This window comes from Glycine soja, chromosome 19 (genome assembly GCF_004193775.1).
Source record: "Glycine soja cultivar W05 chromosome 19, ASM419377v2, whole genome shotgun sequence".
Lineage (NCBI taxonomy): Eukaryota > Viridiplantae > Streptophyta > Magnoliopsida > Fabales > Fabaceae > Glycine > Glycine soja.
In genome coordinates, this window is record NC_041020.1 from 32369405 (window position 1) to 32384515 (window position 15111).

The 15111-nt window shown below is 33.4% G+C and overlaps 1 protein-coding gene across 1 annotated transcript; it reads left to right on the top strand.

Moving 5' to 3' along the window:
- Window positions 1-3078: 3078 nt before the first annotated feature.
- LOC114399373 lies at window positions 3079-9130 on the top strand. The gene is made up of 13 exons (XM_028361560.1): window positions 3079-3444; window positions 4003-4141; window positions 4312-4448; window positions 4538-4739; window positions 4831-5069; window positions 5216-5327; window positions 5708-5852; window positions 5996-6138; window positions 6286-6458; window positions 6583-6939; window positions 7013-7068; window positions 7177-7379; window positions 7571-9130. Exons 1-13 carry the CDS (start codon window positions 3223-3225, stop codon window positions 8863-8865), a joined length of 3423 nt encoding a protein of 1140 aa, XP_028217361.1. The 5' UTR covers window positions 3079-3222; the 3' UTR covers window positions 8866-9130.
- The last annotated feature ends 5981 nt before the right edge of the window (window positions 9131-15111 follow it).

Genomic DNA, 15111 nt, shown 5'->3' on the forward strand with positions numbered 1-15111 from the left:
GAATATGGCAATTATTATATTATGTCTCTAGATTTTTAGTTTAGTTTCTCTCAGAAACAAGGATCGGATAGGGGAAAAGAATAAATGCCCATATAAATGGAACAGGAATGGTCCCTCATCTCCAAGGACAGGATCTTGATTTTGAAGCTTGGACTTGGGACCATGATTCTCTGGATAAATGATTTGTTCATATAAGTTTATTTAAAAAAAAAAAACAGTCATATTTTATTAAAAAAAAACACATAGAATCTTTGCCATTTAAAATTAAAAGAAAAAAAAAATCAACATGTAATTTAATTTTAAATTATGGCAATTTTAATGTACAGAAAAAGATTTTTCTTTTTGAATGGTTAGATTATTTATTATACATCTGACTGGCTACAGCTGTAGCAGATCCATTTCTTGATCACATTGTGTGATATGTCAACATTGAGTTGTTACGTAATCCTTTTACTTCTTTTAGTACGATTAAATTAATGACGTAAAGAATTTACTGATTGTTGACTATATTTGATCAACTTTCTATTTTTTTTTTTTTACAAATCTTTCTAATTTATAACTACAAAAAATAATAAGGAATTAATTAAATGTTTCTCATCAGATAAATCATAAATGTTTTATTTTTTTAAAATGGCGGATTTATAGTCATCTAACAATGTTATTCCTGTCTAAAAAAAAAAAACAATGTTATTCCTATATTTAAACTTGATTTAAAAGATTACTAAGCTATGAATTATTTGAGAATTTTTAGTTAGATTTTTAAACAAAAATTATTATTAGGTCTTCTATCTTCTACTATTTTTGTAATTATGTTCTAGAGTGAGTAAAACCACTACAATTTGTTATTTTTCCAACAGTTTTAAGTCAATATAAACTAACTCAAAACACTCATTTACAAAAATTATAGAAAATCAAGAACCTAATTATATATATTTTTTACTTTACAAATCTAATTAAAAAATTCAAAAAACTTTAGAGACCTATTGATTATCTCATATATTAAACATTTAAACTTTGTCACATATGAATAGTATTTTTATATGGCTGTTCAATCAAAATTTATATTAATATAAATTTTAAAGTAATTATTATAAAAATAATTAGATAATTTGCACTGTAAATTTATAACTTCTTTTCATATAAAATTTGTCGGCCATCGTTACAATTACCCGTGTTAATATTTTGTGAAATATGGGCGTATTATTTCACCACTTTGTTTATTTTATTCTTTCATTCTCTTTTTCTCTCAGCTCATGCAGAGCACAGACGCACTATCTAGTTTTAAATATTTCTATAGAAAAAAAAAAATATAACATTTTTCTCTTCTCTTTCTTGTTTCCCTTCCTATATTATTTATGGCCCCTAGGCCCTAGGCCTAATCTCCCAAGGCTTGCAAAGTACAGCTTCATTTGCTTCCTCTCGGTTTTCATATTCTTGCCTTAAATTGTCGACCAAATTAATGGCAAGTGATCTATAATATCCTTTGTTTTCTTCTTCTTTCTTTAAATGGTTTTGTGCATTTTAGAAAATGGAAGTTATATAATTTTCTTATTTAGACGGGTAAAAAAAAGTAACATTAGCTCCTAAACTTTTTTTATTTTTAAATAAGAAGAAATTAAATTATACAAAACTAGTTTACTTGCCAGAAAGTTAGGAAAAGAGTTATTAAATTGTTGTGCAAGATTTATACCGAATTGTTAATTAAATAAAGACTTCATTGTATTTTTGGTCCCCAAAAATATTGTAATTATTTGATTTTAGTCGATTGGATTTCAATTATATCAATTAAGTCTTTGTGCAACTTAGTTCTTAATATTATATAGTTGTCATGAGGATTTAATTCGCACAATTAAATTTTATAAAACTAAAATCACACATTTGTAATACTTAGAGACTCAATTGATCAACATAATTCAAACCTCAAGAACCAAAATTACTCCATTGAGATATCTAAAAAAACCAAAAGCTAAGTCTTAGATAAATCAGTAAAGACATCCAAAATTATAAATGATGGCGTATGGAAGAAACTTCTAAAGGCATTAGTGGTGCTTAACCATACCACAAATGAATTAGTTAAGTTATTCCCTTTAGACTCATATATAAACAAAAAAGTAATCCTATATAATTTAAATATAAGCAAATCTAATTAGTTTTGTCCAATTTAATATTATTATTTATAAAACACTCTTATTTTAATTCTAATTTTATTTCCAACGATTTCTTTTTATTTATGATAGCAAGCTTCAACGAAAGACATTTTAAAAATAACCTTAAATTTTTACTTGAAATTAAAAAAATTAAATAATATTAATTAATTTTTTTAATTAATGAAAAAATAATTATTTTTATTTATATATGAATTAAGAGGAAGTACATACCATAAAAAAAAAAGGTGGAGGAAGTCCACAACTTCTAGGACAATTTGCAGATCTTACGAGTAAGTTTTTGTATATTTACTCTATTAACTAACTTCTTGCAAATGTTGAATATCACGGATTCAATCATTTAAATATAAACTATCAAAAGATGGTCGAGGTTCATAAAACATCATCCAATTAATTAAAGAAATGACAATTATATTTTACGTGTTTGTGTTAAATAAAATTAAAAAAAAATTCATATTAATTATTATAAAATTGTGTGACAAGATTGGATGACAATGAAAAAAATAATGCTATGCACTATCAATTTTATTTCCATTAAATTCAATTTAATTTTTGGACAAATATTAATAGTATCCTTAAAGTATTTGTTAAGAAACTAAGAGTTGAAAGTTTTTTTTATTAAGATGGGCTAAATTGTAATCTCTATGATTTTTTTTGTACTGATTTACACATTAAAAACTTTTTTCTTTTAATTCTTTAACTGCTTTGCCATAAATTTTTATTCTTTTTGCCATAAATTTTGCTGAAAAAAAAATCTGTTCTAGTTTGAACTTTGAATAACAAGCGAGCAGTTAATGAGGTATGTAAACCAATGAAAAAGAAGCAGTTATGAGGCTGACAGTAATAGTTGAGGTAGTTGTCTGTAGCTTTTACTGATGTCTCTTCCATTTATAGCTGCGATGAACGTCGGACACTTAAATGTAGTGCCACCAAAGCACCAACTGCATTATGTTGTCTTACCTACACACCCTCAACTCGAATGCCTCTTCAGTAGCCTTTTCTTATTCTCACGATTTTGTCTTTCAATGTTATAGTAATAGTAATAGCACCTTGTACTATGGCTACACTACTTAAGTTTCTTCAGCTGTATTGTGCTTATTGTGTTGGATTGATGGTGGTGGGTGTGCTGTTTGTCTCAGCTGAATCAACACTTTTGGTTTATTTCAAGCGTGCTCCTTCACCAAGGTCTAGGTCTTCTAATGCTGTTTTCCAGTACCTAGTTGAGAGGTTGGATGGTTCCAATGCATGTAAGAGAAACACTTGTTCGTTTTCATGTGAGGTATGCAATTCCTCTAGACCATCTTTTAAGTTGACTTGTAGCTTGTAAGGCATGTTTAGAGGTTAATGGTTTGCGTGGACATGATTTACAATAGTAAGACATGGTGTTTTGATCCATGTAACCTACCCCCACCTATTAAGAAAAGATTTATAGCATATTTGGAAACATGTTGAAAACAAAGAAATCATGTTTGGAATGTGAAAACCATGAGTATTAACTTTTGAAAATCACATCTGAAACGTGAAACCAAACACGCTAATCTACTAGTTGTCGATTATTTGGTTTCGAAATAGGTGCTTTTATTTGCAGTTAAACTATGACATGTGTACTAACAAGTCGTTGGTTCGAGTGATCTTGGGCTTAGTCTCTTTAAATAAGGTCTTGGATTCAAGTCTTATGAATAGAAAAAATATGATTGGGAGGGAAGATCCCACTAAAGACTAGTCAGGTTTCCTAGCGGAGATTAATAATCAGCAAAACTAGTGGATACTTTGTACCAATGTCATGGCGATAAAAAAAAAATGTGTTGGTTGCTGATGAATGTATTTTGTTTGACAGCTTGATGGCAAAGTTTACCCTTGCCAGTCTAATGGCATTGTGTTAACGAACTTAACACTAAATCATGAGCATAGATTTCTTCTCAATGTCAGTACAATCACAGGAGAAAGAAATTCATCAGTTTACTCATGGTTCATCGGTGAGCATTCATTTATTTACATTACTAGAAAATTGAAGAATGAAGAGAAATGGCATTAGCTTAACTTTTTTCCTTCTGACCCCATTTAAGCTCGATTCTGTCTGATTATAATACTAAACTTCAGTAAAGCATTCTGGGGTTTTACTAATGATTTTCTTTTCACTGAATAGATACAATTCCCCCAACTGCAGCCATTAGTAGTGAACAGACCCATACAAATGAGCAAAAGATAGCAATTGATGTCACATTCAGTGAACCGTGCACTGGACTAGGCGGATTTCATTGCCTAAACTCATCAAACTGTGATGTAAGTTGGTTTCTAATGACCAGCATTGTGTTAAAAGTATTTGTTGCTTGAAAAAGTTGACAACATTTGACTATGGTTTCACATGTAAGATTATGGTAGCTGGTCCTGCACAAGTGGATGCATCTTCTTTACAAATTATTAGACCAGGTGCCAAATACAGCCTTGAAGTGATTATCTCCTCAGAAGTTACTTACGGGCGCGTTGTAATCACAATGGCAGAGAATACTTGCACTGACCAGGCAGGAAACCAGTTCAGAAGAACCAATGGTTCTACTTTGATTACTCATTTTGGTGAGGTTCTGGTTGCCAAGTTCAAATATTAACCTATGATCAGCTAAAAGGTATTTTTGGGACACTCATACATTCAAATGGTTTGTCTTAGATAGAAGACCGGTGATGGTGGACTTTTGGACGTCTGTTCCTTCTTATGAGTTGAAAATTAATGGCATCCCAAGAACAGTAGTTGCAACAAGCAAACCAGAGGACCTGATAATTTTCTTGGACTTCAGCATTCCTATAACAAACTCAACTGAGCAAGTTCTAAATGCACTACATGTTAACTCTGGCGTCTTAATTCCTCTCCATGGCAGAAGCAATGGAACCCGCGGATTTAGTTTTAAAGTAAGAGGGAAAGTGTTGTCTGATATACTTCTGCTGTTTTCTTATTATGAACATTAGTAGCTCAAGATTAGAATAGTAACAAAATTAGAGTAACAATTGAATTCTGACAATTAAATTCCTTTCTATTAATTGGTCTCATTTTGTAGCTCAAGAACATATCAGGAACTGAGATTATCACAATTGAATTACAAGCTGCATCCATACTTGGAAAGACAGGCACTCCTGTCTCTCCTGTTGCTCCGATCACATTCCTTTATGGTATGCTATCATCTGTGCTTATGATATTAATAAGGTTAAATTAATCAGTAGGTTGCTAAACTATTTGAAAATTTTAATTGTGTCCTTAAAACTAAAATATTTGTAATTGAATCCTTGATGTTGTAAAAAAGTGTAATTGGATCCCTTAACTTTGTGTATGGCAGCTTGAAACCGTCAGAAAATGAGAATTTGTGGCCGTTTTAAAAATTCTTGAGACTCAATTTAGTAAATTACAAGATCAATAATTACAAATGTGTTTAGTTTGAAGACCTAATTAGAAATCCTCAAATAGTTCAAGATCTATGGATTAATTTAACCTTTTAATAATCACTTCTCTTAGTAACTTTAACTCTAAACTAATAGCTAATTTTTTTATATAGATCCTATGAAACCCAATGTGGTACTAAGGACCAGCTCCCTCACTGAAACAAGGGATTTCAACATCAACATAATGGCTGAGTTCACAAAGCCAGTATTTGGCTTTGGGACATCTATAGTAGAAGTCTCGGGAGGAAGACTGATAAGGCAGGTGCAGCAAACTAACAATAAGCAAATTATTCCCTACAGATAATTTTTACATAATGGCTCAACAAATAAATTTAAGTTATTAAGATTATATTCCATTATGGTTCAAATAATGTAAAAATTCCTTACTTTGTTCCTTGTAGGGTAAAGGAACTATCAAGAGCTTTATACTCGTTGACTGTCCAAGCAGTGACAAAGGAGGTGTCAGTTACCATTCCTGCAGGGAAGGTAACTGATATTTCAGGGAATGAAAATTTGGCATCTAACCAGCTTGCTATCAAGCATTGTATGAATATCTCTTTTTCTTATTCAAAATTAAATGCTATTTGTTAATCTCAGCAATTTTGGCTGAGCATTGTGAACATGAATGATACCTGCATGGACTTAAGAATTTTCTCTATGTTTGACTCAAACTCTAATATGGTATGTTCAGACTCCACCCCAGCAATATCCATTGCACTAGACTCATTTATCAGTGCCGGAACAATAGCAACATCACTAGTAGCTGCTATGGTTTCACTTTCCTCAGCAAATTTAGAAGCATTAAGCATACTTGCTTTGGGAGGTGCAAGTAGTCCTGCTTCCAATCCATCAATTAATCTACATGTAAGTAAAGAAACTAATGTATGGTATTATAACTAGAATACTAACAGTTTTCAATATCTGATAGTTCTTCTATACAATATCTCTATTTAAGGGTTATCTTGTAAACATTTGATACATTTTACAGGGAATGATTGGACACCTACAAGTCTTTGCCCTCACAAGTTGGTTTTCAACTAATCAATTTATCAAATACTCTGAGACAACAAGAGGTCTTAGGTGGCTCATACCTCATCACAAGCTTCCCTGGAAAAAAATTGATACTTGGAAGAAACTTGGATGGAGAAGTAACGGCCAATCTGCAGGAGAGAGAGATCAACAACAAACTGATTTAATGAGCTTGTCTTATATTGATCCCAAACTATCATTTCAAACTGAAAATACCACCAATTTTGGTCGGTTTCACAATCAGCATGATTTAAGTAAGACAAGTACATTATATGGTCTACCTCTCAATTCCATCGAATATTTCACTTATTTCTTGGTGAGTTTAACATCAAATTTAAAAGAAGTACTTGAATAGATACTTGTTTACGACTGATTCATTTGCCTTGTAGAGAGGAGAACCATTGTCTGCTAGCAATGTCATCAAAGGAATGGAGAGTTACAAAGGGTAGTTAGCATTACAATTAACCTTTATGTTCATCAGTGACAGTAAAATGGAGTTTCTGAATTTGCAGGATTAATTAAGAAGATTTGATATTTGTTTTCTTATCAACAGGTGGCAGGACATGGAGATGAACTTATTCTGGCTTGGTGTGGGAGGAGGCTGTTTACTTTTATTCCATGTTTTCATGATATTCTTCCTAAGACACAGGACTGGGAGATCACCTCAAGGCAGTTTATCAGTTCCTAGGTTTGAGCTCTTTCTTCTGATCCTCATGCTACCTTGTCTTTCTCAGTCATCAACATTTGTAATAAAAGGTAAGCAACTAGCTACAACACTGTCTATTTCAGTCACCTATATTTACAGGATTCCAAAACTGATTATTTAAGACTAAATTCATGTGGGTTTGAATCCGCTGGCTAACAAAAACTAACATTTGCCGATAAAATAAAAAGACTAAATTCACGTGCAAACTTATTTCATCCTTTAAGAGTACATGTATATGCAGGTCGTACAACTGGGGGAATTATTACTGGGGTGTTGCTACTAGCAATCCCTGTGGCATTCATCTTATCAGCATTGCTATTTCTTATTATTGCAATCTACGCGGGAAGCTTTGCCCAATACAAACAATTCAAAAAAATAACCAATGAAGAAAAATGGTACACCAAGTTATTGTTCTGTTTTATCGGGAGGTCTACAACTGGGAAGTGGTTTAACAGGGAAGGGCTACCTTCCTCTTTCCTCTCGCGCTTTGGAATTCTCTTTGATGATTGGAAGGGTCCTCCAGTGCTCATTTTAGGTGATCAAAATGAACAGAATAATACCATAACCAAGTGGAGCGAAAGTGGCAAAAGTGGGAACGGAAGAACGAAAACAGTGTGTTCAGAGGACAGTAATGAGGAAATCAAAATCTCCACATTCAAGAAGGTATTGGGCTGCATGAGAGCATCCTATATCATCCTTGACTTACTAAGAAGAGTTGGTTTGGGAATAATATCTGTAGCTTACCCATCAGAAAGCTCAAACAAAAGCCTTTTTGCATTGATAATCACATCAATGCAGTTCATTTATCTATTCACTACCAAACCATACATCAATAGAGGCGTCCATGTTGTGGAAAGTGTTTCTCTCTTGTGTGAGACAGGTGTGTTTAGTATCTTAGTCCTCCACAATGGTTCACACTCAGTTGAATCCAAAACTTGGGAATTGGTTATGCTGTTTCTTCTGATGTTTACCTTCATTGCTCAGCTTACCAATCAATGGTATGCTATGGTAAATTCCCTATGGAAACTCTCACAAACTCAGAATAACTCTTTAAGGGATGGAGTAAAGTTAGCTGCCAAGGGCCTCATCCTGCCTTTCCTTCCAAGCAAGCATTGGTCGAGCGTGATATCGACATTCTCCCAGCCGGAGACGAACCAGCTTTCAGTCAATCCTACATGCTCAGGAATAGATTTTGAAAGAAGAAATAGAAATGGATATATGGATCCAATTAGCACCATGACGGCTACGGTAGTCCCCGTGCAAAGTCCAAGCACACCCAACCACAATGTTGTTGAAAGAAGAGATCCTACAACCTGGGAGACAGGTGCAAGTTCACATATTGAAGTGGAAGGTAAATGGCTAAAGGGGCACAAGGCTGGGCTTAAGAAAGAGCTAAGGATGTTGAGGGAGCTTGCAAAAGCTAGCTTCTCTGGGGATACCAGGTTTGATGAAGCCAGTACTAGCTACACTTTAGGGGAACAACAGCATTCATCTGGTGAAATCTATTTGGGTAATCCAAAGCGAAGATATTGCTGACACTAATGCACAAGGGCCATACATCACCACATCCTACTTTGGAAGATTTTGGACAATGCACATTACTTCAAATTTCTATCTTTATTCCACAATCATTATTTGTATAGCTTCTTCTGTAGTTTTAGTGACCTTAACTTGCTTCTAATGCTATTCTAAATGACTCACATGCTGTAACAACTCCAATCATTTGTCTCAGGAGAAATGTACAACAGATTCGGATATTCTCCAACCATTACTGTGATGTGTAGCTTGCAAATGTTTGGTACTCTTGCTTACTCTTCTTTCTAATATGTATGCTTTTAATTGGATGGTTTTTTGTTTTTTTTTATCTATATAAATTAAAATAGGAAAAAATGAACTGTATGTACTATGTACCATGTGTCAATGCTTTTAATTGAAGGAGTGCAGGACTTCAATTTTTTAGAAATAATAACAATACATTCTCTTTTATTAGTTAAAATTTATTAAAAAATTTATCCTACATCATATTCAATGTTTTTCTCATATTTTTATAATTTTTAATAAATTTTAATCAATTAGAAAGACTATGTTGCTAGGAGTCTAGCACTCCTCTAGATTTTTAGTGGTACCATTTAGTACTATATTTATATATTACCCTAAACATCTGTTTTCATTAGTATGTATAAAAGTTTTCGAAACCCCTCAACAATATATGTAGTTTCATTTAGCACCCAGAAGCCACGTAGTAACTAGACATGACAAGAAAATTCGTACCCGTGGGTATCCGTCCGAATCTGTCCCGACTTTGACAAGTAATACCCGAGTTGACCGAGTATGGGTTCAAGTTTGGGTTTTCTCCAATAACCAAAAGTCGGATACGGGTATGGGTATGAGATTATTACATCCGCCCCAAACCCGGACCTGTCCCGTCACTTAAAATTATTTTTCTAATTTGAATTGGGTACGGGACGGGGTCGGGGATACCCAATACCCAACAGGTACAAGGATGAGATAATAAATTTTAACCCGTTGAGTATCGAGTACAGGTATGAGGACATGTTGGAGAGTTGAGGTCGAGGATTTGGGAGACAATACCCGTCTCCGCCCTGCCCCATTGTCATGTCTAGTAGTAACGTACCAATCAACTACACGTTGTGCTATTGAGTGAAGAGTTAGTGAGGAGAAGTCATGCATTGGGGGATTTCTTCCATAGGAATTGGGAAAGGGAAGTTTTGCTTGTTGAGCTTCTTGTTTTGATTTTGAAGGAGAGAGATGTGAATGGAATGTTGTTTGTTCCTTCATTTGGGCGGGGAAATGCATAGAACCAACCAGCAAGGGAGATACATTGTTTTGTACCCTTAAAGTTGTAGGGCAATATTATTAAAAAAAATTTAAAAAAGCCCCAAAAATTGAAGGTGGTGGATTAAGTGTGTGTTTTGATGGGCGTTGGTAAAATTGGTTTTGAATTAAATTGATTTTGAAGTGATGTGATTTATGTTTGGATGTTTTATTATAAAATTAAGTTAGGAGTAAAATTCAGTACAAAATTTTATATCCAACGCAAAAGTTACTCAAAGTTGTTTCAACCCAAAATCATTTTTGAATTCTTCTCCAACATGAAACCAAACATGTGGAAATGTATACAAAATCAATTTTGAACTCAACAAAACCCAACAACATTATTAATAGGACAAAACAAAACTTAGTTACTAATTATATGATTCATTGTCCAAATTATTATTAGTAAAGAGTGAACTAATAATGAAATAAACAAGTTGTAGTTTAGGCATCCTGCACTCACACATTGTGGGGACAATTTATTTAGTAGAAAATTTCGTGTTCAATCCCCACCATATATGAAAACCTTCGAGTCAGCAAGTGCGACAGTACTGCGAACGAGATTAGTCACTAACCCTGAGGTAACCATGGCATGACAAAAAAAAAGTTGTAGTATATATTAGTTAGGTAGTAGAAGAATAATAGTACATGTAATATTCAACGCTTATTTGAATAAGGACGTTCTTTTGGTTGTTCATCGAGACAACATTGACATGCCCCCTCAAGCTGGAGCATATATGTCATATGAACCAAGCTTGTTACAAATGTCGTAAACCAAATAGAAATGAATGATGATTTCAGTCGCGTGGTTGTGTCGGATAAGCATGGCTTGGTGGTAGCCAATGAAGGCCCATAGTGGCGAAAGGTGTTCACCTGTGAATAAAGCATGCCCTAAGGTGGAAAGAGGTGGTTCCAGTGCGATGCTCATCGAAGATGTGTCACGTGTCGTGTGCATAAACAAACAATTAAGTCTTAATTAAATCCTAATCAAACCACTCATGTATCAACTTACTGAGTTGTAAATTTTGAGGTGTTACAAATTTTATCTATAATATAATAGTTGATAAAATTTTGTCTAATTGTTATTATGTTATTTTGAGCTTTCACCGAGTGCAATTTTCTAACTGTTATGCTTTGCTAATTTGAAGAATGAACGTAGATCCAATTATAGGAAATGATGTCAATCTGAATGAAGGTAGTTTGAAATCTCTAGAGTTTTTATTATTTTGAGCTTTCACGAGTGCAACTTTCTAACCACTATGCTTTACTAGTTTGAGGAATGAACATAGATCCAACCGTAGGAAATGATGCCAATCTGAACGAAGGTAGTTTGAGATCTCTAGAGCTTCTGTTATTTTGAGCTTTCACTAAGTGAACTTTCTAACTATTATTTCGTTATTTTGAGCTTTTGTTAGGTGTGACTTTCTAACTGTTATTTGATAAACTCGTATTTAATGGTATTTTTGAATGAGTTTTCATGCTACTTTCATACATTTTGATATATTTTACTTGACAAAACTCGTGGTTTGAGATTAGTTTGTGTAAGATAGACGCCTAACATAATTTACTTGAAAATGGCTGGATTAATATTGTGTTAACAGAATTCTAAAGAGAGAATATTTGAGAGAAAAGAAAATCTTTAGAAAAGAGAAGATGATGACTTATTAGGAAGAGTTTTTACTTCAATTTCAAGAAAGTAATCCAGTAGACCAAGTTGTTTGAGAGAAAATTTTGAATTGAGCTGAGATGTGAGATGTTGAATCAGTTTATTAGAACTACCAATAATTATAACGTCACCTACATATACTAGGAGATAAACAATATGAGAGGAAATCTTGTAGATGAACAAAGAAGGATCATATTTACTAGCAACAAAGCCAAATTAAACAAGGGTAGACTGAAGTCTTTCAAACCATTGTCGGGGAGTTTGTTTGAGACAATATAAAGCTCTATTCAGTTTGCACACCATAGAATAATTGGAGCTTTGAAAACCAGATGGTTGAGACATATATACAATCTCATTAAGCAGGTCATTCAGAAAAGCATGGTTTACATCTAACCGAGCAAGTTTCCACTGATTGGTGAAAGCCAATGGAAGAATAAGTCAAATAGTAACAGGTTTCACCACAGGAGAGAAAGTTTTAGAAAAGTCAAAACCATGAACTTGATTAAATCCTTTTGCAACCAATCTAGCTTTGAATTTATTGATAGAACCATCTGCATTTTCTTTTACTCTAAAAACCCATTTATAGCCAATTTCTTTTCTTTTTTGGTGGAAGAGGCACTAAATCCCAAGTGTGATTATTCATCAATGCTTCATATTGATGTGCCATCATTTTCTTCTATTTTCTAAACCCTTTTTGCACCATTTTAATTATTGATTGGTCTTAATTGTCAATTAATTAGGCAGTTTTATTATTTGGGCCCATTCAGCTAATTTGATGTTTTTAATCTAATTTCAGGAATTAATGAAGCATTGGGCTTGAATCTAGCATTGGGCTTGAATCTAGAATTGGGCTTGGACTTGAAGAGGGCAGACTAATTTATTCTATAAAATTAGATCTTATCTTATCTAGATATTATTTAGATTTGATTTCATCTAGATATTATTTCATCTAGATCTTATCTTATCTTATCTTATCTAGATTTGATTTGATTTTACTTATGGGCTTGGATTTAAAACATATTTGTAAGCTTTGGGGCTGAAAAAAACTATATCACAGCACCAAGGTTCTAGTTTGGCCCCCCCCTCTCTCTCCCTGGCGGGAGACTCTCTCTCTCTCTTCTCTCTCTCTTCTATTTTTCGTTTTTAGTTTTAGTCTCTCTTCTCTTTCTCTTTTATTTTCGTTTTTTTTACAATTCCAGTTCAGACTTTTAGTTTTATCAATAAAATTTCATTCTCTATTTGATTAATGGAAGGCTAAGTCCGCAGCGTTGTTTTCCCTTGAGGATCAAGCACAGTTCTCTTTGAGGTTCTATTATTACTGTTAAATTCTGTTTAGTTTTTCCTCTTCACTAATTACTTTGAATTTGTTGCTTTTAATTCATGCATGCTTAGTGCTTGATTAATTGTCTCTGCGCTTAATTTACGTTCATGCTTAATGATCGTTTATGAGTAATTGGTGTATGTGATGCTTAATCACATAATGAATGCCTTATGTTGAATTTCGCTTAGTAATTTAATTTAGGGTTGGATTAAGTGGTTAAACTGATAAAGGATAAACTCTCGTAACCTAGGATAAGAGACTTGCTTGTGAATCAAGGGGAAGCAACGTGTTTTAATTCTGATATTTTCTAATTCACATATATTCGCTGTTTAATTTACAAAAGCAAACAACCCCCCCCCCATCGTTACTGTTACTGTTACTGCAAGTATATTATGAACATTTGGCTTGTCACTGCTCGTTGGGAAACGACCTAGGATCACTTCCTAGTTACTACATTTTAATGTTTATTTGATTCGGGTACGGCCTCGATCACATATTCTTGTTCATGGCTAAAAACCAATTGGGATCTGTCAAAGTTTGTTTCACACTCTTTGGTTCACAATGAGCCAATAGAAGTGAAGGATTAATCCTAGGTAAGTGAATACCAGATTTAGATATGGTTTGTATGTAGTGAATATTGTATGTTCTAGGAGGAGGAAAGGAGTTAGTGGTTGAGGATGAGGATTCTGAATTTGATGATATGACAATATTAGAAATAATAAGTTGATCTATCTATTTAGGATTAGAGGATTGAATAGAAACAGACTAAGGTAAGTCTGATTGAAAAGAATTTGAGAGTTGAACAAGATCACTTTGAGGTAAGTCTGAGTCTGACTAAACAAAAAAGATATGAGACTGAGTAGGAGAAGCATACTAAGATGAGGAAGAAGAACTGCCAACAAAGGTTTATGTGTGCAAAGGAGACACATGGGGCTGATTAGTAGCAATGATAGGAATAGAAAGGAAATTAAAATTAGTAGGGAATGAACAATTTTGACTAAGTGAAAGAGATGACTCAAATAAGTCAACATATGGAAACTTAGACTTATTAAAAAGAACATCTTGAGAACTATAAATTCTACCAAAAGGAGACAAACATTTATATCCCTTATGAGAGGTAGAATATCCCAGGAAAAGACACTCATGAGATTTAAAATCCAATTTATGATTGTTATAGGGTTTAAGTAGAGGAAAACAAGCATAACCAAAAGTTTTTAGAAATGTATAGTTTGGGAATTGTTTGAAAAACGCATGGTAGGGAACTGAAAAATTTAGGGAAGATGTAGGAAGTATGTTTATTAAATAAAGGCTTAAATATGTTTTTGGTCCCGCATATATATTTGTTTTTGGCATATAGTCCCTAATAAATTTTTCCTTCAAATTGGGTCCATAATATTTTAAAAGTTTTGTCTGAGGTTTCTGTCGTTAGTTGGGATCTGTTATCTGCTTATGTGGTTGTTAACCAGACACATAGGCATGCGACATGTGGTGCCACGTGTACTCATTGCCTTAGTGGGATTACACGTAGGAAAAAAGTTTTTTTAAAAAATGAGATCGTTTCTACAAGCTCCTTCTTCCTCTTTTCTGCAACATCTCCACACACCACTGCCACTATCAAACAACAACCCACACCACCAAACCATAGATCACAATGCCAGCGCACCACTGTTAGTCGGTGAAAACGACTAACTTTTGTGTATAAATCTTGTATAAATTGTATCAAACTCTCCCAATTTATGGTTATTTTGTAGTGTTATAAGTATTTTCTATTAAGTATAGGTAACAAATACTTAGTATTTTCATTTTGTGTGTTTAATAATCATTTTCTCTCAATTTCAAAATTAATTAGGCAATTTGGAAAAGTGCTATTTTTCACCTCCTCGCTAAGCCAATTTGCTGGCTTAGCGAGCATCCGCTAAGCGCAACTGTGACACCCTCTACCCCTCACATATATACTAAT